At 39.9% G+C, this 23960-nt stretch overlaps 1 protein-coding gene across 3 annotated transcripts in view; it reads right to left on the bottom strand.

The window, feature by feature from the left end:
• The window catches only part of ATP13A3 (ATPase 13A3), a 40110-nt gene extending 17956 nt beyond the window's left edge, over positions 1-22154 (bottom strand). For 2 of the 3 annotated variants that reach the window (XM_054385700.1, XM_054385702.1), the window contains exons 1-15: positions 22104-22154; positions 20431-20604; positions 19228-19410; positions 18308-18378; positions 12599-12679; positions 11059-11128; positions 10120-10254; positions 9348-9420; positions 8507-8638; positions 7026-7205; positions 3689-3846; positions 2627-2815; positions 1750-1811; positions 1020-1170; positions 432-548 (exon numbers count right to left, since the gene is read on the bottom strand). In XM_054385700.1, the coding sequence (XP_054241675.1) occupies positions 432-548; positions 1020-1170; positions 1750-1811; positions 2627-2815; positions 3689-3846; positions 7026-7205; positions 8507-8638; positions 9348-9420; positions 10120-10254; positions 11059-11128; positions 12599-12679; positions 18308-18378; positions 19228-19410; positions 20431-20604; positions 22104-22154 (1827 nt within the window). The remainder of the gene's footprint in view (positions 1-431; positions 549-1019; positions 1171-1749; positions 1812-2626; positions 2816-3688; positions 3847-7025; positions 7206-8506; positions 8639-9347; positions 9421-10119; positions 10255-11058; positions 11129-12598; positions 12680-18307; positions 18379-19227; positions 19411-20430; positions 20605-22103) is intronic. The other variant, XM_054385701.1, reaches the window with a different exon arrangement.
• Between the last annotated feature and the right edge of the window lie 1806 nt (positions 22155-23960).

Raw genomic sequence — 23960 nt, 5'->3', positions numbered from 1 at the left:
AATAAAAAACCCCAGAGAATGAAAAAAAAAAAAAACCACACCAAAAGAATCAAAAGAAAAAAATCACCAAGAAAATCAAAAGAAAAAAAAAAACATCAGGAGAATCAAAAGAAAAAAAACATCACCAAGAGAATCAAAATAATTTTAAAAGACTCTCACTCTCAATATAAAGTCCCCCTGTACTTGTCATTGATTTAATAAAAGTGATTAATATACTGCATCTGTTGAGTATCCTTTAAATGAGACAGAACTTCATAGCTTGATTTCTTGATTACAACTTGTAAGACCATTCACAGTTCAATTTCTCTGTTGAGCCTATGTAAATGACTACACTATGACAGTGTTTTGGAATAAGGCCATGATTAAGTTTATAAAAAAAAAATCATGTAATACATTATTTTAACTCAAAGAATTGCTTTGAATTTTTATACCATTTCTTGATTTGTTGCTTGCTTGGATTCTGGGAAAAGTTGTTTTGAAGGTCGAACCACTGTTGGCATGATTCGATTATGGAGGGCTGTTTCCTCTTCAGTTGCTTCCTCTAAAATCTGTATGAAAAATAATCAGCTACATTTACACATTCATTAACACTGACATGCTCATAAAGGGAGAGGGAGGGTGGTTTGGAAAAAAAAAAAAAAAATCAGACTTGGAAATCAGCCCAAGGTGCAATAATCTTTCTAAACAAGATTTCCTGTGACAATTAAGTGTCTTGATTTAGCAGTTAAGACACACTTAGCTATTTTACACATCTCTTACACGTATTGAAACCTTGCCACAGAAAGCAGTAAATCAGTTCTTTGCATCCTTTCAATTCTACAAATTGTTGCATTCACAGGTTAGGAATATTTTCATATTAAGACTTCCTTTGGCACCAAAAGTTATTGCCAAAAGCCCATCATTTTTACAGTTAGAGCTTCGAACAGCATATGATGGCTTATCTAATACCTAAGAGCATAGCAAATTTCAGATCACTCATCTTAACAACACTGCTTCTCTTGAAACAAGCAGGCACTTACCCATCCTATTGCTTCAAACATCTTCAGATCAAGTGGATCCCCAGAAAGTACCCCTTCGATTTTTGTAAGGGAGTGACAAGTTGCCATGCAAGCAACAAACTCGGACTTCAGCAAGCTCTCACTGCAAGCCCTCTCTTCCGGCAAGAGGAAACTAAAACAATGAAGTAACAATATACTTAGCACTATAATTATTTATTATGAGCCAATTCAAAAGGCTTGTTTAGATTAAGAGAAGAAAATGGACTATACAAGTCTCTTCACTTTTATTTTCACACATCACAGAAAACAGATTAAGAGTCTCAGCTGGAATCTTCAGAAACAGTCACAGCCTCTGTCTCCTTCAAAGATGGTGTTAATTCCCTGACTGGTTTGATTCCTCATACAGAGGCTTCTTGTCACTTTGTACTAAACTCAATTAACTAAGCTAATTAATTTTAGCAGCCCAAAAAGCCATCACTTAGAAGGTCAGGATTAAAGAAACATGCAATACTTCTACTGTATAATTTCTGCAGTATGAACCTAATGAGGTCTCAGACTAACAAATTAAATTCCACCTCAGCTTTGTAAGAGACTTACAACTTTCACTACAGCTCAACCATATTTTCAGTTGCATTCTTACAGCTCAGTTTGAGCTCAATGTGTTCACACTGAATTTTCTGTTCTGTCCTGCTGGAGCTGTTAAAGCACAGCTAAGTATCAGATCTGCTAGCAGCTCTGAGCTTATCCTTACCGAGCGTTTTCCACCCGTTGAATTCCCCAAAGATCCAAGCCATCCTCAGTAAGTGTGCCAGTCTGCAAAATAAACCAAGGGGCATGGCAAGAAGAAAAAAAATCTTCAGAAGCAGGTTATCTTCAGGTAAAGCTAAAATAAACTGATAGTTAACCAAATAACACCTGAACAATATATTTTAATTTGGTTCACACTAAAAACCAAGTCTTCAGGACAGGAAAGACAGTATATTCCTTGCTTTTTGATAGCAGCTAAGTACCAACTCTGTTAAAAAAAAAACTTGAAAAAAAAAAACATTCAAAGCAGTCATGCCTCTCCATAGAAACAGGACAAATGAAACAGACCCTTAAAATCCAAGTAGTTTAAAGAAACCAAACATCTCTATATTCAGGGGTTGGGGGTAACAGAAAATAGCTACTAAACCCTTAGCACTACTTTCTCAAACACTAACTTATTGCAATATATTTACCAGGGAAATAATGAATTCAGAGTTAGAACTTAGTATTTTTTAGAAAGGTCTAAGGAGGGAAAAAAAAAAATCTAAAAACTAGCTAAAAGCAAAGGATTCTGGCCAATGGCATTACTGCCCTTCACTCATGTTTCTCTTAAAGAAAACTTAAGACCTCTTAAAAGACCCCAACTCTCACACTTCTAAGGTACCAGTAAAAACTTAGGACTTGAGAGTCTTGAGATAAGAAAGCAGCTCTGTATTATAACAGCTTCTGGGACTAAATTGAGTTAACAGGTGGGGAACACATAATACCTGGAAGCTAACAGGATAAAAATTATCTAACTTACAAGAAAGTAATGAATTTGCCCATAGCTGCTAGTCTGCACAAATTCCTGTGGCAACACAAAGTCTCAAAACTCATCTAACCTTATCAAAACACACAAGATTCAGCTGGCCACAAATATTTATCCTTTGTGGGCTGATGCAGAAAATGCCAATTTTTTTCAGCCTTCTCTGTGCATAAACGATGCCAGCAGTCATGGCAGCAGGGAGCGCTGGAGGCACCGTGATGGTGATGATGTCAAGAGACTCTATGATGATGGTATGAGCTGGAACCTGCAATAAAGGTCAGAGCTAACAAACAAGAACTCACCACTTAAAGATGTACTACCCCATTTAAGTGTTACATTAGTGTTACCAAAAGCAAAATCTACACATTGCTTTCCCCACTAGTGCATGTTGTGGACTGCCCATAAACCTAGCCCCCACCATCAGCCATCCCTAAATTATCCACAACCCCTAACTTCAAGTTTTCACTTTTCCCCATGCAAATATACTACTTTAGGACTATAATTGAATAATGCACAAATTTGAGAGAAAAAAAACACTTATGGGTTATCAGTTATCAGTTCCTTGGGTAAGGATTTTTTGCATGCAGCATATGCTTTAGAATCATAGAATAGTTTGGGATGGAAGGGACCTCCAAAGGTCATCTAGTCCAGCCCCCCTCTACAGTAAGCAGGGACATCCTCAACTAGATCAGGTTTCCCAGAGCCCTGTCAAACCTCACCTTGGATATGCCCAAGGCTGGGGCCTCAACCACCTCCCTGGGCAACCTGTTCCAGTGTTCCATCACCCTCATGGCAAAGAACTTGTTCCTAACATCCAGTCTAAAATCTTTAGCCATGCTGTATCCTAGTTCTTTCACCTGTATATGATTAAGATGGTAATCTCACATATAATGAAGATGAAAATGTAGTAATTGGGTCAGTAGAAACAGAGGTAAACTCAAATTTCACTACCATACATTTAAACTGTTTCTCTGATGAATTTTGTCCTCAATAAGCTCGTGTCTCTCATTTCACTGACATACAAATAAAGCAAAGACATTGTCACTTCAAATTAAATTGATCCTCATAACCTGAAGTGTGACAGAAATCATCATCAACTCTTTCTTAAGGCAGTTCTGGACCAGAAATGAAAACATACCTCGTTTAAGATGCTATTGACCACCGTGTAAAGAAATCCAATGCCTGCCACCACTACCAGAGACAGGAGAAACAAGTAGGCATCTCTGTAGAGTTTAAAATCTGTTGGCTTTGGATACAGTATGGAACGAACAAGCTGGCCTTTAGCAGTACTAAAGCCTAGAATTAAAAGGAGTAAGTTATTTAAAGAGGTAAGACATTCAAATATACCACAAAACCTCAATGAAACCCTTAAGCTACTAATTTCATTAAGGCTGTTTCTTAATATGCAGTAACAGATGTTTTGCAATGCTGTAATTAAGGTGCTTCAAAAAAATGTAAGTGCACATCAGATAAAATGCTTCTCTCCCATGGCAAGGACGTGCTGCTGATGCAAATGGTTTGGCCTGGAGGAGTGCTGTACTGCATTTTGTCCCTCAGTGTAGAGATGGTGGCTATATTTATTAGCTGTCTAATTAAGACAGTCATTGCAAAACCCAAATTAAGTTACTCATAGAGTCCAACCTTAAATACTTCAGTGGCAAGTCTCTGTAAGATCCCTTGCCAGGCAGAAAGACTCAGGAAAAACCTGCAGTGTACAGAGTGGGTTTGAAGAAACCAACTTCTTGACTGCAATTTGACACCTAAACTAGGGAGAGTTCTAAGGCTTATTCTTCTTCTAAGGCTCTTGGGAGTCAAACAACCACTAGATATCCTGAGATCCTCCTTGAACCTTTGCTTTAACGTGTGAAGAGGGGCAATACCAGTGCCCAGTTTTGTATGCTCAAACATTTTGTATCTGTTTAGGCTTCAAAGTCTGTTACCAGAGTCTCAGTGTCCACATCAGGTCTGCAGGCATTAGTGACAGTTCCCTGACAGTTCCTCAGTGGACAAGTCATGACAGCAAAGGCTAAGCCCTCCCAGCAAAAGCTAAGCCCTCCACACTGGCATTTGGCATACAAGACCCTATCAGAACGAAGCAGCTCTTGCATCAAGTCTTAAAAGAGGATGAGTTCATCACAAGAAGAACAAGGCACGAAGCCTCCAGGCTTTAAATGTGCTACTGCAGAATACAAACCATGGGCCTGTTCTGAGAAGTTCAGCACGTCAGTATGTACTTGAGTCATGAATGCTTTGTAATTCAACACAGCAGTCAAAAAACTACTTTTGAATATTTTTTAATGGCTTTGCTGAAGATTCTGCAGCCACATAGGACACACCAAGGTTAAAGAGTACATGAAAACCTCCTGTGGTTTCTTGAGAACATACTGGATGTGCAGATACCTTCTGTCCTCTGAAAAAAACAAACCTACCATTTTTTAATTTATTACAATCATAATGTGAACCACAATGACACACACACTAATGTGTCTATGAACTGAGTTTCAGGAACAGAAAACAAGAATACATTCAGTTCCTCAGTATGTTATGCATTTTTCCACTGCAATAACAAACATTGCAAGTTAAAGGCTTAACTCCTGAAGAGTACAGTGGGTACAGTCCCCAGTCATATCCTTTTAAGGACTAAATTCTCTAGTATCTTCAATTTTGTGGCACCCCCCTCCCTCAGATAAAGGGATTTTCACTTGGATCTCACTGGATAAGAGTTTCTTTAGTTCTTACTACTGGACACCTTAGGAGCAAGAAGCTACAAGCACTGTGACATCTATCCAGTTCTGTGGAGTGGTAAATTCTCTACTTGCCTAAAAGCCATCCCTGTAAAGCAGGCAGGAGAACAGAGAGGGTTTTAGATCCTTCTGCTGCTGTCTCATGTAGAGTCACAGCAGGAAAAGCATACTTGGCCATACATAAAAACTGAACAAGGTCCACAGAGTTAAACTCATCCTGTTTACAACATAGGAGCTAACTGATCTGTCATGGGCAAAGAGCAGATTAAAGAAATTGCTTCAGATGTCAGGGCAGTAAGACTCAAGTGTGTTGGAAACAATTACAATTCTTCTTGTCAGAGTTCCAAACCACAGTTTCAGACTCTAAAAAAGTGCCACATTATCTTGCCTGCAGATAAAGAAGAAATAAGTCTTCAGCAGTTTGTTTCTGTTGCTGTTTTGAACCATGCATCTGTATGCACACGTGAGGCTGGGTACTTAAAATTTATTAGAGAAACAATTTGAGATGGATACTAATGAAGGGGGGGATGTGTTCAAGGAAAGGGAAATATTTTTCTCTTCGGGAAAAAAAAAAAAACAGACTAGGAAAACAATTTGATAAAAAAAAGGAACATTTACTGTTAAAACAGACTAACACAAGGTGAAGAGAAAACTGGATGAAGATATTTGTTGGAAAACTTGCTTTAAATAGTATTCTGGTCAAAAGTAGTCAAATTTATTCTATTCAATTCTGCTATAGCTTGGATTATAGCTTATAGAAGCATAGAATTGTCAGGGTTGGAAGGGACCTCAAAGATCATCTAGTTCCAATGTCCCTGCCATGGGCAGGGACACCTCACAATAGATCAGGTTGCTCAGAGCCACATCCAGCCTGGCCTTAAAAACCTCCAGGGATGAGGCTTCTATCACTTCCTTGGGCAACCTGTTCCAGTCTCTCACCACCCTCATGGTGAAGAGCTTCTTCCTGACATCCAATCTGAATGTACCCGCATCTAGTTTTGCTCCATTTCCTCTAGTCCTCTCACTACCCAACACCCTCAGAAGTCCCCCACCAGCTTTCTTGTAGACCCCCATTAAGATACTTGAAGGCCACAAGAAGGTCTCCTGGGAGCCTTCTCCTCTCCAGCTTACATTCATCTGTTTTGTGGTGGTTTTCTTAAGATCATCTTTGCCAAGCAGAATCCCACAACTACATTAGTCTGTGTACTGGTGTAGACTACCATACATCCTATGCCATTCTGAGCAATGTTTTTTTAACAGAACATCTGTGTTATTTAAAACCAAACTCTTAACTATGAATAACCACTTCTGTAGAAGGGGCTTGACCAAAGACATGCTTTGATAAAACCACAGGCAAAGACAAATACATGACACTGCCAACGACTCTGCTTAACTAAGCTGTTCCATACTACCCACCCAGTCCAATGGGACATCAAATCTTTTCCAAGAGGTAGGTGCATGCAGTTCCACCAAGAGCTAAAAGACTTGAAAATACATTCAGATAAGTTTCAAATGGATGTTAATTGATTCAATTCTTGCTTGCCAACCGCTACTCTCCAGGACACCATCCAGGTCCATTATGCTTAAGGACATTTATCAAATTCTTTGGGGTATACTCAATTGAACCATGCTTAGCAACATACAATGCAATACTCCAAAGTATCAGATGACATCTACAAAAGCAAGTAGCATGTGAATAAGTGATTTAAAAAAAAAAAAATTAATTGGTACCTGTTCTCACTACTAGGGCTTTGACCAATTCTCCAGTATAAAAACGGGTTTGGATGACGTTGGTTCCACAGAACAAAGTATGCCGTTTATGCACCTCTGGGCTGTATATTTCATCTCCCCCTGCTTTTGGATATTCTGAAGGATTTGGGAGATTTATCTTTGTGACAGGAACACTTTCACCTTGAATGGAAAAAAAGAGTTTCTCACCAAGACATGTTTTTACTCCACAGTCTCACTTGTCAGCACAGAATCATAGAATGGTCTAAGCTGGAAGAGACCTCCAAAGGTCATCCAGTCCAACCTCCCTGCAGTCAGCAGGGACATCCTCAACTAGATCAGGTTGCCCATGGCCTTGTCAAGTCTTACCTTGAATATCTCCAGGGAAGGGGCCTCAACCACCTCCCTGGGCAACCTGTTCAGTGTTCCACCATCCTCATAGTGAAGAACTTCTTCCTGATATTCAATCTGAATCTGCCCTTCTCTGGTTTGAAGCCACTGACCCTGGTCCTGTCCCTGCAGGCCTTTGCAAACAGTCTCTCCCCAGCCTTCCTGTAGCTCCCTTCAGGTACTGGCAGGCTGCTATTAGGTCTCCCCGGAGCCTCCCCTTCTCCAGGCTGCACACCCCCAGCTCCCTCAGCCTTTCCTTGTAGCAGAGGTCCTCCAACCTCCTGATCATTTTCATGGCCCTCCTCTGGACCCTCTCCATCCATCTTCACTCAGGAAAAAGTAGAAACCAAAAAAATTATCCTCAGCTCCTTTGGTAATTGAGTACACTCAAGCCAGGGCTGCAATCAATTTTTATCAGGTACTAGCAGCAGCAAGAGGCTGAAGAATATCCAAAGAATTGAACATGATTAAAACAATCTCTGAACTGCAACTTCCTAAATGCTGCCAGTTTGGACAGAGTATTCTAGGAGTAACAACAAGTCCATCCCACTTGCTGAAGCTATCCTCCAAATACATCAGGTCCCTGGTTTCAAAGTATGCAGGCACAACTTGAGATAATTCCTGAATTCTGCTGAACTAAGCAGTTCCTCACCACCCACCCAGTCCAATGAGTATGTCAAACCTTTTCCAAAAGGCCATTTTAAATACAGCAGAATATTCTGTGCACTACCTTCATTCTTGGAAGAAGCTAAAAAAGTTCATGAAAAAAAACTTCAGAAGCAATGTACTGCAGAACTCAATCTGTACTGAGAGCACCAAAGTCAAGAGGCAGGAAGACAAACTATCAAGAAGAAAGTTTTTCAAACAAGAAACCATGACTCATTTTTGGAGTTGCCTAGCAGTACCAGATAGCTGTGCAGCTAACCAGGACACAAATACAGAAGTACTTTGAAGCAGATGTAATTGCAAGAACATTCATATCTCAAGCAAAATTCATCATAGCCACTCTTGCTAGAACATTCTGCAAGTTAAGCATGTACACAGGTATAAACTAGTATTTTTAGCCACAGAACACTGCATGAAGTTTCTTTTACCTGTTAGCATGCTTTCATTTACAATGCAGGTACCACTGAGAAGTACTGCATCACAGGGCATAATTGTCCCATTCGATGGAATCAGCATGATATCTCCAGGCACAAGGTCGGTGGAAAGGATTTCTTCTATTTCTGAGTGTTTAAACACAGACAAGTTTACCTGAAAATAAACCACCACCTCCAAAACCTGATAAAGAACCTCACAGCCAAGCTCCAGGTGGCGACAGTTAAGATCAAACTCCGTTTTATTTGTGGCATTATGAAAAGCGTTTTGAAGGATACAGGAAAAACCCACTGGTAAAACCGAATTCCATCACAGAGTGAACTCGAGAGGACATTGACATAGAGTGAACTCTAGAGGACATGGACACAGCTCATCTTAACAAATGAAAGAAGTCAACCTTGTGCAAAAGCTATCAACAATTGACTACAGTACAACTCTAGTGTAAACACCCAAGTCCAACACAAATGCCTGTTTTACAAAACAGTCTATCACACACCACAATCTAACAGCCTTTGACTACTGTGGTATCCAAATGAGCACAAGTCCAAAATGAATTTGCAGCCCCTGGGTATCAATTCTAATGCAAACCCAAGGCATGCAGGTCTTTAAGCCAAGAAAGAGTTATATGTGGAGTGGTTCACAATGGGAAACAGGGATAGGACAAGCACCAAATCTAGAACAAACCTGATACTATCTAGAAAGACAATCCTATCTAAATTCCACTTTGCAGCTTCTTTTGTCATGCAGTTTTGCTAACAAATACAAGTGTTTCAAGCTGATCAAAGAAAAACACACATCAACTTCAAACTGTTCTTTTCAATTGCCTATGAAATTTACCTTGGTTTCCTCTGCAGACAGAAACCCTGACAATGCTGTGAGCTGCTACCATGTCATGTAACATAACATATTGCTGCAAAAGGGAGAAAAGAGTTTTTCATTATTTAAAAGCACAGTTTGTCTTCCTCTAAATGCACATTCTATCTCTACAAGTAATGAGATTCTTCACTAATATCCTTTTACAACAAAATGTTACTCAAAACCTTCTCTTGAACATAATTTAGGAAACTAATGGGCAAATAAAGTTTGAGTTTATCGACCTGTAAAGGTTCCTACTTCTAACAGCATTCTGGAAGCAGATACACAGTGTCACACAAAATGTTATGAAAACATTTGGAAGCTAACATACAGAAGTAGAAACTGCAGTATTTGTGTGAACTTGGATTAAGGTAAGGAGGGGACGAGGGGGCTGTCTCTGGTCTGAACTCAGAGATTGCAATTTAAGGATAATTCCTATTTTGATTTTCAAGAGCTACAGCCAAGGCTACAGATAAAAATGCATCACCAATTTAACAATCAATCCACTTGGCTGGTGCTCAGTTGCACTGGACTCTGTTTCAAACAAAGAAACATTGCAAGATGGAATCACTACTGTCAACACAACTTGGGACATAAGTCTGTGTGTCAGGGTTTCATTTCAGTGAGTTTCAGTGTTTCTGTTATATGGCAAGCCAGCAGAGAAGGGTCTCAAAGAGAACCATTGGCAATTCCACATCAAAATACACCGATCAGTAAAAATCTGAAAAGATGGATCTGTGTTCTTTCAACTTACCTTTCTAATGGTGTAGAGGGAGCTAACAATGGATATTACAGACATGATCACAATTGCTAATGCATAGTAGTGATATTCATCAGTGATCCACAATATCACACTGAACAACTGAAAAATGTAAAAAGGGTTGAGAACCTAGAAGAGTGACAGAACATTAAAGTTACACCAAGAGGTCACATGCAGTTTATCAGCAAAAACATCTTCCTCCTCCTCCATGGAGGAGATAAACTTTTCAGTTCTTTATTTGTGTTTCTTGTCTGTTCTGCCCAAGTCAACCCTCTTTTTCACTACTTCCTCAAGCCCTCAAAAGCACAAAAAATTACACAAACATACTTAAGACTGGATGTATTTTCCCCTGCACATCAAGGCAAAAGTCATAGGAACATCTGATGGACCTTAAGTTACAATTCTTAAATTCATTTGTGTTATTATCTGTTTATTAATAAATGCATTGCAACCTCAAGCTTTTGCTCCATTCAGGTTGGCACATTTCTTTGTTCAGAAGTTTCTTTCATGCAAATGGGTAACAAAGCCATTATTCAAAAAGCAAATGAAATAAATCCAACAAAAGTATATGCAAGAACATGCTTGATTCAATGCCTATGTTGCAATGTATAATCCCTGGGCTGATAATGACACAATCAGTCATTTTATCTTTGAAATCAGCAGCAAGAAACAAGTAAGATGCACATCCTCTCACAGAATCCTGACACACTTCTAATGGCCTTGCTGAGGTACCAGGTTCTGAAGTGCTTACAGCCAAGGCCTCTATCAAATTAAAGGAGCTCAAAAATAAAGGTCCATATTTTTAGACAGTGCTGGGCTCTGAAGGCAGGTTTCAGTTTGCATTAATATTTGAAGACCAGTCCAATAGTCACTGTACTTAAAGTACTTTTTCATTTTTTTCTTTTTTTTCATTTGTCAAAGAAAACATCTTACCTCCTTAATCAGAAGCTTAAAAATGGAAGGCACTTTCACAGCAATTTCATTCACTCCATAGAATGCCTTTCTGCATTAAAAGAAATAAAAAAAAATTCAAAAGAAAGTAAATTTGTTTATTAGAAACATTATTCACTTCAAAAGAATTCCTTTAATATGTCTAAGTATAAAACACTATTGGATCTGTGGCCCCTTATATTTATCATAGTTCTGTATCTTATTCTGAGCACAAAGAAAGGCAAATCATGAAAGGTGAGAGAAGAAACTAACCTTGGGTGGGACCTGAACTGTTTAAATGACATTGACATAAAGAAGCCCTTAAAAGATCTTCTTAAGGAATATATTCCATAATTTAAACTTTAAGAATGTTTGGGGGAAAAACAATAGCCAAGAATGCAACAGAACCCTAATTATTCTAGTTTAGTTAATGTATCAAAAAATCATACCACCAATACCCAAGTACATTATCTACATTTTCACAATATATATTCAAGATTCTTGTTCACATTTGAGAACTAAAAACAAAAAAATCCCTGAAGTATGTACCATTAAAGTTAAAGGTGTTCTCTAGACTAAGTTTTTCTCTACCTATGTAGCTCAGCTGTCCCCTGAGAAGCATAAATTACACTGTTAGTCTAAAATAGCATGTTAAAAAAATACTGGTTTTTTTCCCCTAGCTATTTCTTGCCAACCAGAATTAAAAGTGAAGAATGTATTTAACCCCAACCACCCAGAGGTGGATTCATGTGAGCTATGGGACACACCTACAACATTAACTAACCTTTAAAATTAAAGCTAATGTCCTGAGACCTGGAAAGTCTCAGACTGATCTTCCCAAAACAAGAAATCAGTTACAGCTTAGGCCAGGTTTGCTACTTCTTGGCATGCAATAATCTATATTTGCCATCTTCTACACTAACCCCTCTTTCACAATGACCACCAGACAAGGATGAGAAAGAAAACAAGCAGCAGCAAATCACCCACAGTGCTCCCATCAAGCCTTCAACAATTTACAGCTAGAGACAAATGGAGCATCTTTACACCTAAAGAATTCCTGATGTTTTTTTCCACTGGGAATTAGTCTATTTGTCTCTGAACCCATACAGGCCCCCTAACAATGACACTACATTTTGGTAACATTGATGTCACTTAAAGGTCTATTAAGTGGGAAAAATAACTACTTTGTTTTACATCAGCTGCCAAATTTCCCTTTAACTACTTGCTATTCTTTTTGTATGCTCATTTTATTTCAAAATTAAGTAGTAAAACTGATATCAGAAATTTGCCAATTACTCCAAGCTGTATTTCCAATTCTCATGATCAATAAAGTTTGAGAAAAGTAAGCCACAACATACCAGAGCCTAGTTCCTATTCAAGTATAGGCAAACAAAGAATTTCATACATCTAACAGCCTTCTCTGAAGCAAGTGTAAGAGCCTGCCTGTAAACACCAATCACTAAATCACCTTCTAGTTTTGTTAACAATTTGAACCCAGGTAACAGAACACACCCAAATCTTCTCTCACATGCTGTAGTATTACCTGTAATCATGCATTCCCTTTGTCAGTCCTGTGCTGTGTTCATTATGGATTGAAGAGCAGAATGTAGATTCATCTAGACCTCTGTGTAAAGGGAAAAGTCAGGGAGTTAATTTTAAATAATCAGGTTCCTTAAGTAAGTGTTCAGTAGCTCAAGAGCTAGGTCTCTGCCAAGAGTTACTCTGCATTGTAAAAGAACAAAGTCTATGGATTCCCTATGTCCTAGCTGTTGTCACAACCACAGACACCAATGAGATACTGAAAAAGCAGTCCCCTAGTTAACATGTCTTGCTTTGCAGGACAATTGTATCTATTTCACAGAATCACAGAATGTTAGGGGTTGGAAGGGACCTCTAAAGCTCATCCAGTCCAACCCCTGCAAGAGCAAGATCACCTATACCAGATCACACAGAAACATACCAGGCAGCTTTTAGAGGGAGACTCCACAACCAGCCCTGGGCAGCCTGTTCCAGTGTTCTGTCACCCTCACTGTGAAAAAAATTCTACTTCATGTTTCCAAGGAACTTCCTATGCCTCAACTTCCACCAATGCCCCTTGCTCTGTCATTGGGCATCACCAAGAAGAGCCTGGCTCCATCCTCTAGGCACTCACCCTTCACATCTTTCTAAACACGAATGAGGTCACCAAACACGAATGAGGTCACCAAACACGAATGAGGTCACCACTTAGTCTCCCCTTCTCCAAGCTAAAGAGACCCAGCTCCCTCAGTCTCTCCTCACAAGGGAGATGGTCCACTCCTCATAAGGGAAATGCTCCATTTCAATCAAAATCAAGATATACTTAAAACAATTAAGTCAAATACTATCATGGGTAGTATTCGAAGCCCTCTAAAGGAAAGGTCAGCAAGTTTTATAGAACATTATATGAAAAAGATCAAAATGGTTAATATTTCTTCAAATCACCTTCATTTGTCTCTAAGTAGTAATGGGAATTTTAGAAACAACTAACAATTTATCAAATCTATACTGAAGCTACTCTGCAGCATCTTGATATCAAACTTTTATCCACGGTAAAGTACAGCCTACATTTTAAGTGCTTCCTTATTACTGGAAGACACATCTCACATATGCACTGTGAAAGCAAATGATGTCATTTAGAAGATCTGCAGATAAGCAAGCACACCTGAACCATCCTTCTGTTTACAGCTGTGGGATCATCTCAAGTACTGAACTCTAATAAATCAGACACATCCTGCCCAGTATCTAGGCATTTTCTAGCAAACACACAGGAAAATATCATCACCTTCCAAAAAGCTTTCGGAGATGACGTGACAAACAGCACTGTTCAAACACAAATCTTTTTTTATATTGGATATCTATTAAGTTATCTACTAAAAGGATTCAGAGTTGTCCCACTGAAGAAGAAAAACTCTTTATTGTGCATATCACAGAATCACAGAATCAACCAGGCTGGAAAAGACCTTCGAGATCAAGCCCAACCTATCACCCAACACCATCTAATCAACTAAACCATGGCACTAAGTGCCTCATCCAGCCTCTTTTTAAACACTTCCAGGAATGGTGACTCCACCACCTCCCTGGGCAGCCCATTCCAATGGCCAATCTCTTTTTCTGTGAAGAATTTTTTCCTAACATCAGCCTAAACCTCCCATGGTGCAGCTTGAGACTGTGTCCTCTGCTTCTGTCACTGGTTGCCTGGGAGAAGAGACCAACCCCCATGTGGCTGCAACCTTCCTTTCAGGGAGCTGTAGAGAGCAATGAGGTCTCCCCTCAGCCTCCTCTTCTCTAGGCTAAACAACCCCAGCTCCCCCTCAGCTGCTCCTCACACGACTTGCATATAACAATTATTTCTATTCTCTAGAGGATAGGGAAGGCTTTAAACATCCCCACTAATGCAAAGGCTAGAATCATGTTTCTGCCAACTAACTGTGAAAAAACAGGTGGAAGTGTTAACATGTTCATCTGGCCACACACTTACAAGGCTTCCCTAACTTTTTTTTTATTTAAAAATAACTGTATGATCATCTACAAATCCTTTAAGTTAATAACTGTGCCTTTCCTCCCATTCTATCCCAAATTATTCCTTTTTTCTTTTCCTGCACAAAAAGGAATGTAACAGTGGGTTTAAGATTGGGTCTCTAAAACTAAGTGCCTCATATGCAAATACACAAATCTATGTGTGCAATGTCCATGCAAAGCTTCCAGCAGGATGTTGGCTGCTTTTTATAGCACTGAATTCCCAGGGCATTATTTAAAAACCCCTGTGTGCACATAGTTTATTACATAAAGCACTCATCAGCTCACTCAGAGGTTCAGTTGACACTAGCTAAAACAAAACAGACATACAAGGTCAAAGTTGCATCCTCTCTGGCTGTGTGACCAAGTCTGATTTAGCTGAAGAATAATTACACTTGTGTTTCCTGTGTTTAAACAGTGATCTTAATATTAGGCTATTATAAAAAGAACAATGATATGAAACTCAGGCTCTCACAACCAAAGGAGTTGCTCAAGATGTCTTCATTTGTCTCCCTTCTGTGTCATGCTAAGTGTATGTGATCAAACTGTTCCATCTTTCCCAATAACCTGCACAGAGTGAACCTATCTTCACAATACAGTGCTTGGATCACTACAGCTGGGCTGCTTGCCTGGTGGATTTTACTGTCAAGCCCTCAGACTCCTGTACCAACTCTTTACAAATATTAACTTGGTTCTCTACCATGTTATTAGGTAACACCAATTCCTGGGTTTTGCAAAAAACCAAAGAGTAGATTAAGAAATGAAGGCCATTTTTTAAAGACTTCTTTTTGGCTTATTTCTCATTTTTAAGTTCAGCTATTTATTTGGCAGGTGGTATTTAGCAGTCCACTACATAATCATCCCTAATTCACCTTGGAGAAATATTAGAGCAAACTCAGGTCTCTATTTGATCTTGTGCAAAAGTGACTTAGTACTCTGCCAGTATTGGGTCAGATCCAGATGTTTCTCCTCTGTTATACAATTGCTAAATAAAGGTGTCCAGCTCAGCCACAGTACCTGACCAAACAAGTGGTCACAGATCACCCAGAATCAAAGGATGTTAGGGGTTGGAATGGACCTCTGGAGATCATCAAGTCCAATCCCCCTGATAGAGCAGGACCATAGAATCCAGCACAGGTCACACAGGAACACATCCAGACAGGGCTTGAAAGTCTCCAACTCCACAATCTCTCTGCGCAGCCTGTTCCAGTGCTCTGTGACCCTTACAATGAAGAAGTTCCTTCTCCTGTTGAGGTGGAAACTCCTGTGCTGTAGTTTCTATCCATTACCCCTTGTCCTATCCCAGGGTGCAACTGAGCAGAGCCTGTCCCCCCTCCCTCTTGACCTCCAGCCCTCAGATATTTATAGACATTTATTAGATTCTCTCTCAGTCTTCTCTTCTCCAGACTAGACAGCCCCAGGTCTCTCAGCCTCTCCTCACAAGGCAGTGCTCCAGTCCCTTCATCATCCTCATAGCCCTCCATTTGGCTTTCTCAGGTAGATCCCTATCCCTCCTGAACCAGGGAGCCCAGAACTGGACACAATATTCCAGGTGAGGTCTCACCAGGGCAGAGTAGCGGGGAGGAGAACCCCCTCAGGCTCAGTCACTGCTAATACACCAAACAAATGAAAGTTTGGCATATCAGCAAGAATGTGATTGAATAAATGCTCACATAACTTCACAGGCATATCTGAGATTTTTCCAAGGCTTATCAATTGGCTGAGTTATCACAAGAACATCAAAAGGCACAGTCAAACAGCCAACAAATGCCAAGTTTCAAGTTACTGCTTAAATGTTAAGGAACAACATCTTTCCTAAGCACACGGAGTCCCATGTTTTTTTTCCCATACCTGTTCTTAGCATAAAAGTATAGTCCTGAGTGTTTTTTTAATCTCAACTGGGGAAAAGATTCCCTTTAACCAATTTAAATTAGAAAGGCTATAGACATGAAAACAACCCTGTAAAACAAAATGACAAGCTTTGCTATCTGCATCCCTATAATTCATGGGAGGCTTAACAGGAAAGATGCATACACAAAGCTTTTCATTATTTAACACATGAACTGAGACACTTCCAACCTCCCAGTGAAGCAGTGCTCAGTTTTCTACCTTCTTCTATTATGATCATTCCTTTAAATTGTTGTCATTGCTGGTAACTTCCCATTCCATTTGCACACACATTTTCTGCAAACAGAAGAAACATTTGCAGAGTATCTTTCCTCTTAGAGAAATTGAGTATTTTTCTTTGTTTTTTTTTATATGTGGTGCTTGGACTTTTCCACGTGATGGTTCAATGTAATGAACACTGATGTAAGTTGAAAAGGGGTTGTGTTTCTGATCTGAGCTTCTTATTTTGACAAGCAGTTTTCAAAAACGGAGAAGCTTTGCATTCATTTAGCTTGTTAGCTCTAGGCCTTACCAGTAGCATCAGAAAAAAAAAAAAAAAAAGAATTTTCTTCAACCCTAACACCATGCAACAGTGCTGCTGGATTAAAGAATAAGACAGAGCATCACATTCTGTAAGTGTAGCTAGTACTGTCCTCTGAAAAACAGAATCACAGAACGTTAGGGTTTGGAAGGGACCTCGAGAGATCAAGTCCAACCCCCGTGCCAGAGCAGCATCACCTAGGGCAGGTCACACAGGAACGTGTCCATCTGGGTTTGGAATGCCTGCAGAGAAGGAGAGCCCACAACCTCTCTGGGCAGCCTGCTCCAGGGCTCTGTCACCCTCACAGTAAAAATGTTTTTCCTTATGTTCATGTAGAAACTCCTCCACTCCAGCTTGCACCCACTGCTCCTTGTCCTATCACTGAGCATCCCTGAGCAGAGCCTGGCTCCATCCTCCTGACACTCACCCTTCACATTTATAACCATGAATGAGGTCACCCCTCAGGCTCCCCTGCTCCCAGCGAAAGAGCCCCAGCTCCCTCAGCCTTTCCTCAGCAGGGAGATGTTCCACTGCCTTCAGCATCTCTGTGGCTCTATGCTGGACTCTTTCAAGCAGTTCCCTGAGGTCCTTCTTAAACTGATGGGCCCAGAACAAGACACAATATTCCAGATGTGGCCTCACCAAGGCGGAGTAGAGGGGAAGGAGAACCTCTCTTGATCTACTCACCACACCCCTTCTAATACACCCCAGGAGAGCACTGGCCTTCTTGGCCTCAAGGGCAATGCAAGACACCTGATCTTAAAATCACAGAATGGTTTGTTACTGAAAAGTAACAAAAGGAATTAAATTCATTTCAACTGTAGTACAATGTAGCAGCAGAACTACACCAAGGTGAGCAATAAGATGCTCTCTGAATTCCCCTCTTCCTAGATAGTCCTTTTGAGTCTAGCTCAGCAGCAACGCAAAAAAACCTAAATTATTCCCTGAGAAGTTTAAGCATTTATAGGAGAACTATTCTCTATAAACAGGTGCTCTGATTCTCAAATAACACTCCAAGAACAGGCAAAAAAAGCCTGCAGAGGCCTGCAACCTGTCACCCTACACAAAGCACACTTGCTAAAGGTAGATTAAACAAATACTTTCCTTCCAAAGTCAGACTGAATTAAAATCTCCCTGCAGTTCACACAAAATCTCCATGAGCTGAAAACAGATGGTCAGAAAATGATACCAATTTCCACCATGTTCTTAGGTCTGCTGCTTTATTGTCTTTAAAAATACAGTTTGAAGCATCACACAAAAGAAGGAAAAAAATAAATCTATCCTTACCGTACAACATCAAAACTTTGAAGTGAATCATTCCAGAAATACTTCACGCTGTGATGTGTGAAATAACGAATCTGCAAGGTCAACAGACAGAGAGAGTAAAAGCTTAACACCTCCCTTCTGACTCCATTGCAAGCAGCAAGGAAGTGAATTTAGGAAGAAAAACCCACTTGACTCAAAAACGAACACTTTTCTTTCAAAATCATCTTTAAAGCTGTAACAGTGTGAGAGCTGAAATCCCCCTCCCACACCAACAATGACCAGGCTGGCTCAGTCTGGAAGCAAATGCAAGCTGTATTTACAAGCAGATCTACAATCTGTGATGAAATGCAATGAATCTGTACAAATAGACACTAGCCACAACATTCACAAATAGGTACAATCAACAGAAAAGCACAACCAAGCCCTCTTTGCTTCCCCCAAGGGACCTCACCCCCAGCCAGAAGTACTCCCCCCCCCCAGACTCTCCTGGCAGAAGACAGAGAGTGAAGAAGCAGAGAGGCTGTTAGCTTAGCTTGTCAAGGTCAGTGTGTTATCTTCAGCCAGAAAAGAAGCAGCAGACAGAAGCTGAGCAAGCTGAGACTGCCCAACTCCCCAACCTTGTTTTGAGTAGAGATACTTAAACATTTCTATCTCTCCAATGGACATGTTTAGAATAATCAGTATTTTGCTCTCTTACACCCAATAGTGACTTATTTACATTCTTTCACTTTCTCTGCTCGAACTTTGTGATGAAAAATTAAAAAGACAGTCTTAAAACCATCACAAAAGCACTTCTCAGTCTCCAGTAACAGGTTACTGAGGGAAAGATTTGTGCTCCACCCAAAAAATGAGTAAGACTTTGAGGCAAAAGTAACAGCTCACATGTACCATATTGTGTGTGTTTACTCCAGATACTACTTGAGACACTTGGGACAATCAGCAGGTTTACTTACAGGCAGATATTTTTTCAGATCATTTTTATTCTCTTCTGCAGCAGATTCACAGAAATGAACAGCATGGCCATTTGAAGCCTTGTGTCCAACAGGGTTAGGGTTCTGCAATGGATTTGCTCCCAAAGAAGGCATAACACGAACCTTTGCACAAAACCATATCTTAAATTCATCCTTTAAAAAGGGAGGCGAAAAAAAATTAGTTGGTTGAAACAGCACTGAAACAGCATTTCACAAGCTTTAGTAAAACGTGTTCACAACAGAGTAGCAGAGCCCACACACAGCTACAAAAGATACCAAAAGTTACTATCAGCTGCCTTAAGAATACATTCTGAAGGCATATTTTTTGCACTAGAAGTCTGGGGGATTTTTAACCATGAGTCTTGGCTCCTGAATGTTGCCATCTTCAGCCCTTCATAATTTAATAGAGCTGTTATGTACTAGAAGGAACTATGGGATTGTTATGCATTCAGCTACATCCACTCTGCAACTTCAAGTTAATTACTAGGAGATCATAACCAGGGACTGCACACAGCAATTGTGGAAGAAGAAAAATCACTTGAAATTGAACTACAGTTGGGTGCACAGTTACACCTTGAGTCAACAAATGCATCTTTGCTGGACAAGGGAGAGAAAACCTGAAAACCATGTTCTCAGGTTGTCTGAACAAGGTATTTGTTCTGTAACTTTTGGTGACAACAGCATTCATGTAATTCTTAAAATTTGCAGAAGCACAGAACATTAAGGGTTGGAAGGGACCTCAAAGATCATCCAGTCCAACCTTCCCTGCCAGGGCAGGTCACACAGGAACACATCCAGGCAGGTTTTGAACATCTCCAGAGGAGACTCCACAACCTCCCTGAGCAGCCTATTCCAGTGTTTTGTCACCCTCACAGTGAAAAAGTTCTTCCTTATATTCACATGGAACGGAGCTCCTCTGCTCCAGCTTGCACCCATTGCTCCTTATCTTATCACTGGGCATCTCTGAGAAGAGCCTGGCTCCGTCCTCCTGACAAGCAAATGCCATGTCCTCTGCAAACACTGTCACCTTTCCCATGTGTGCAGTACCAAGGAGCAGAGCTCCACAGTGCTGTAGATCAGTCATGTCTACATTGCAGGCGAGGATTTGTGTATTTCAGCAAGCAGCAAGAGACACCACTGCCAAGTGAGCAGCACATCCTCACACAGACTTACAGTTGTTCTCAGCAGAACCACTTCACAGTCTTTAAGCGTAGTCCTTTTGCATGTTGCTTTCACACGCCACTGAGGCATCCAGTAGAGGAGGAGGAGGAGGAAGCCACCAGAGCAGATCACTCCCACAGTAACTAGCACCAACTTCCAGCGGCACAGATCATAGCCATAGATCTCCTGCGTGGGAACAAAGCAACGAATTCCAAACAATGACATTCTTCATTACTCTGGCTCAGGAAGTCAACATTCATTTTTCACAAGGTATGGCCTTTAAAGCTAATCAAATGTCAAATTTTGTTTTCTGAGGGAAGAGAAGATTTTACAAACTTAACATAGGATAGAGTGGCAACAAAAAGGAGCACGGCTTTGCTCAGTCAGAAATACAAACATCAGTAGAAGGCTGACAAAGGCAGAAGATCTGTACTGTTTAAAACACTTCAGTGAAAGGCCTGCCTCCCCTCTGCACTGATCCTTACAAACTGAGGTTGCCACACAACCTGTCTTAATCCTCAGTGAACACCCAAATTTTTGACTGTGACACAGCACAGCATTGATGAGCAAAAGCAGATGTGGGTTTATCACATGCTGATTTTGCCACATTAGCATTTGATTAGCTAGCATGCATAGTTTTGAATTACTGATGCTAGCAAAATCACAGAATCACTCAGGTTGGAAAAAACCCTTGGGATCATCAAGCTCAACCACCAACCCTACTCTGCAAAGCTCAGCCTTAAATCACATCCCAAAGCACCACATCTCAGTGACCTTTAAACACATCCAGTGTTGGTGACTCAACCACCCCCCTGGGCAGCCTATTCATGCTTTCTAAACAAGCCTGTAAATACATTTATCAAACACTACATTTTAGTAGAGAAAATGACTTATTTTGCCTGCCATTTAGCAAGAATGCTACTGTGAAACATCAGAAACCACAAGCCACATAGCCAAGGGTTCTGTAATTTGCACTGGGTGGAAAAAAATCCTCTTCTCCAATTAAAAAAAATCCACAAAGTGTTAAATGTCCCTTGGTCAATGGCAAGTACCAACTTAACCTGATGACAGCCAGGAACAGAAAATAATTCAGTGACTTACTACATTGTGTGTTACATTCCTGAGTTTCACATTACATCATTAGATTATATTTCCTGCTGCAAAATGGCAATGAAGTTTCCCATTGAGTCCCACCCACATTGTTCATATTGACATCAACATCTTGCAAATTTTTTTTGTGCTTTTCATTGAACAGTATAAGAAACTGTTTAAACTCCTTTCCTAAGAAAAGGCTTGTCAACAAGTTTGCTTTGCAGCCTTCTCAGCTGACAAGAAGCAGACACAAACCCCATTCTCTGTTATCCCCAAAACACTGGAGCCAGTATTCACTCCTTACCAATAAAAACTGGTGGATGAAAGACAGTGGGAGAAGTTAGTGCTTCTTTGGGGGCAAACCAGCATCTTTGAAAAGGCTTTCAACAAAAACATTCCCTATCCCAAGACCAGATCACTTAATGCCAAATATTATCAAAGATAACCTTATGAAAGTGATAAATTGCTTTAAACTGAGAAAGTCCACTTCCTGATGTAGTATGTCCCATTTAGAGGGAAAAAAAAAAAAACCCAACACCATGAAAATGTGCTTTTTTTCCACTGTATAAAAACAGATGAACAGTGCTCATTACCATCTCATCTTCCTCAGCTTTATTGACGAATTTCTTTTCTTCTTTCTCCATTTTTAGTATGATATGGAGCTTCTCAACTTGAGATATGGAAGACCTTTAAGAACAAAAGAATTGAAAACTGAGGCAACTTTACTGATGTGAGTATTAGGTTGGTTTCAGTTATCTGTATGCACTCACAGAAGAAGAAACACACTGACAATACAGATCTTAAAATAGCACTGTTACCACTTTCCAGTAGGAACAACCCAAGTTGTTCTAGAAGAGCCTTAAGACTGAACACTGCATGAACACAAGTGAAATATTGCAGAGGCAGCAGGCTTTAAAGGAGGGAAAGGGGCTTGCAGCAATTTAACTTGGTTATATTCTATGTGCAGCAAGCATTTTTTGGTACACTCTACAAACTTCACAATGGAAACATAAATTAAACCTGTAAAAAAAGTTTCAAAGCAGGTCAAGATTGCACATTTTTACCATTCTATACATAATAGCTCAAGCCAGATGCTTTCAGAAGCCAGGCTATCTTTCAAAAGGAAGCACATTGTACCCCTGAAAAGTGCATTTGTCATCTGAGCAAAGAACTTTATCCTAAAAAAGTTTAGTCCCCAGTTTAATATTTCTAAATCAAGACAGTTTAACAGTCACTTAGCTTTTTCTTTCTAATTCTTTCACCATTCAATCTGCAACAATGGACTCGTTTGTTACTATAAATCACTCACAGCTGCAAATTTTGAGAGGTGCTTGGAGGACAGATTATGATCACAAGTTACAGGAATGGGAAGAGGCATGAAATAATACCAAGCTGTCTGTTTCAATAGGGAATTACTACAAACAAAAGGCTACAATGTACTATGAGCTCCATTAGAAGTTTCAACATCACATAAACAAAGAAAAATAAAGGACACCAAGTCAAACAGTTACATTTTTGAAATTCGAACTGCATCTAACCTTCATTAATTATAAATTATTCACAATTTATTTCCAGAGGACCCATTGAATAGCCAGCACTTGCCTGCCAAGAAATGGATTGACTGTCTTCCCCTGCACTGACATTACAGAGCCTTTAACTTTATTTACTGCACCTATAAATCTCTCAGGAGACAGCACTTACTGCCACAGCATATAAGAAGTCCTCAAGTATTAAGTATTTGCTGTCATAGCAGTTACTGTAATTACAATTTTTCAGACAGAAAGCTGGTAAAAGAATAAAACCCAAAACCACACAGGTGATATCCACTTCAACTCAGCCATTCATTGAAGACTAGGATGCCACTAATTAAAATACTTCATGATAAAAGCAAAACCATTACCAAGCTTTTTGCTGTCTAACTCCCCAAGATTTTTACAAATCAAATCACCAAACTCCAAGTCAGCTCCTCTCAAAGCCAGCCCCTGGATCCATGCACTTATATTCAGCAGCAATGCCAACTTCAAAAGGTCCTTCCTCCCAACTCCTGCAGTTTATCAGCATCATCACATCCTCACGTGTTTTCTGCAAGCTACCACCTCCTTTCCAGCCAAGCCAACAAATCAAGCACAAACTCAACAGAGAAGATTTCTGTTGCTGACCAAACCTGAGTCTCCTCAGGAAGCTATTCCCACTGCTGAATAATGTCCTAGAGGAAGAAGCACATTTGAAAGCTTGAATGCTTTTGTTACTGTAGATGAACTTGGGAATTAAGCCTTATCTGTTCCACAAGTCATGCAAGTTCTAAAACATATTTTTATGTGGATTGCTACTTTTCTTCACTAAACAGCTTTTTATACTGAGGGGGGGAAAATTTATATTTGCATATATTTTTTTATATATATATATGTGTGTGTATACACATGTGATTGTTTATTCTTATATTTATATAA

This window comes from Indicator indicator, chromosome 13 (genome assembly GCF_027791375.1).
Source record: "Indicator indicator isolate 239-I01 chromosome 13, UM_Iind_1.1, whole genome shotgun sequence".
Lineage (NCBI taxonomy): Eukaryota > Metazoa > Chordata > Aves > Piciformes > Indicatoridae > Indicator > Indicator indicator.
This window is presented reverse-complemented; position numbering and strand designations above follow the sequence as displayed.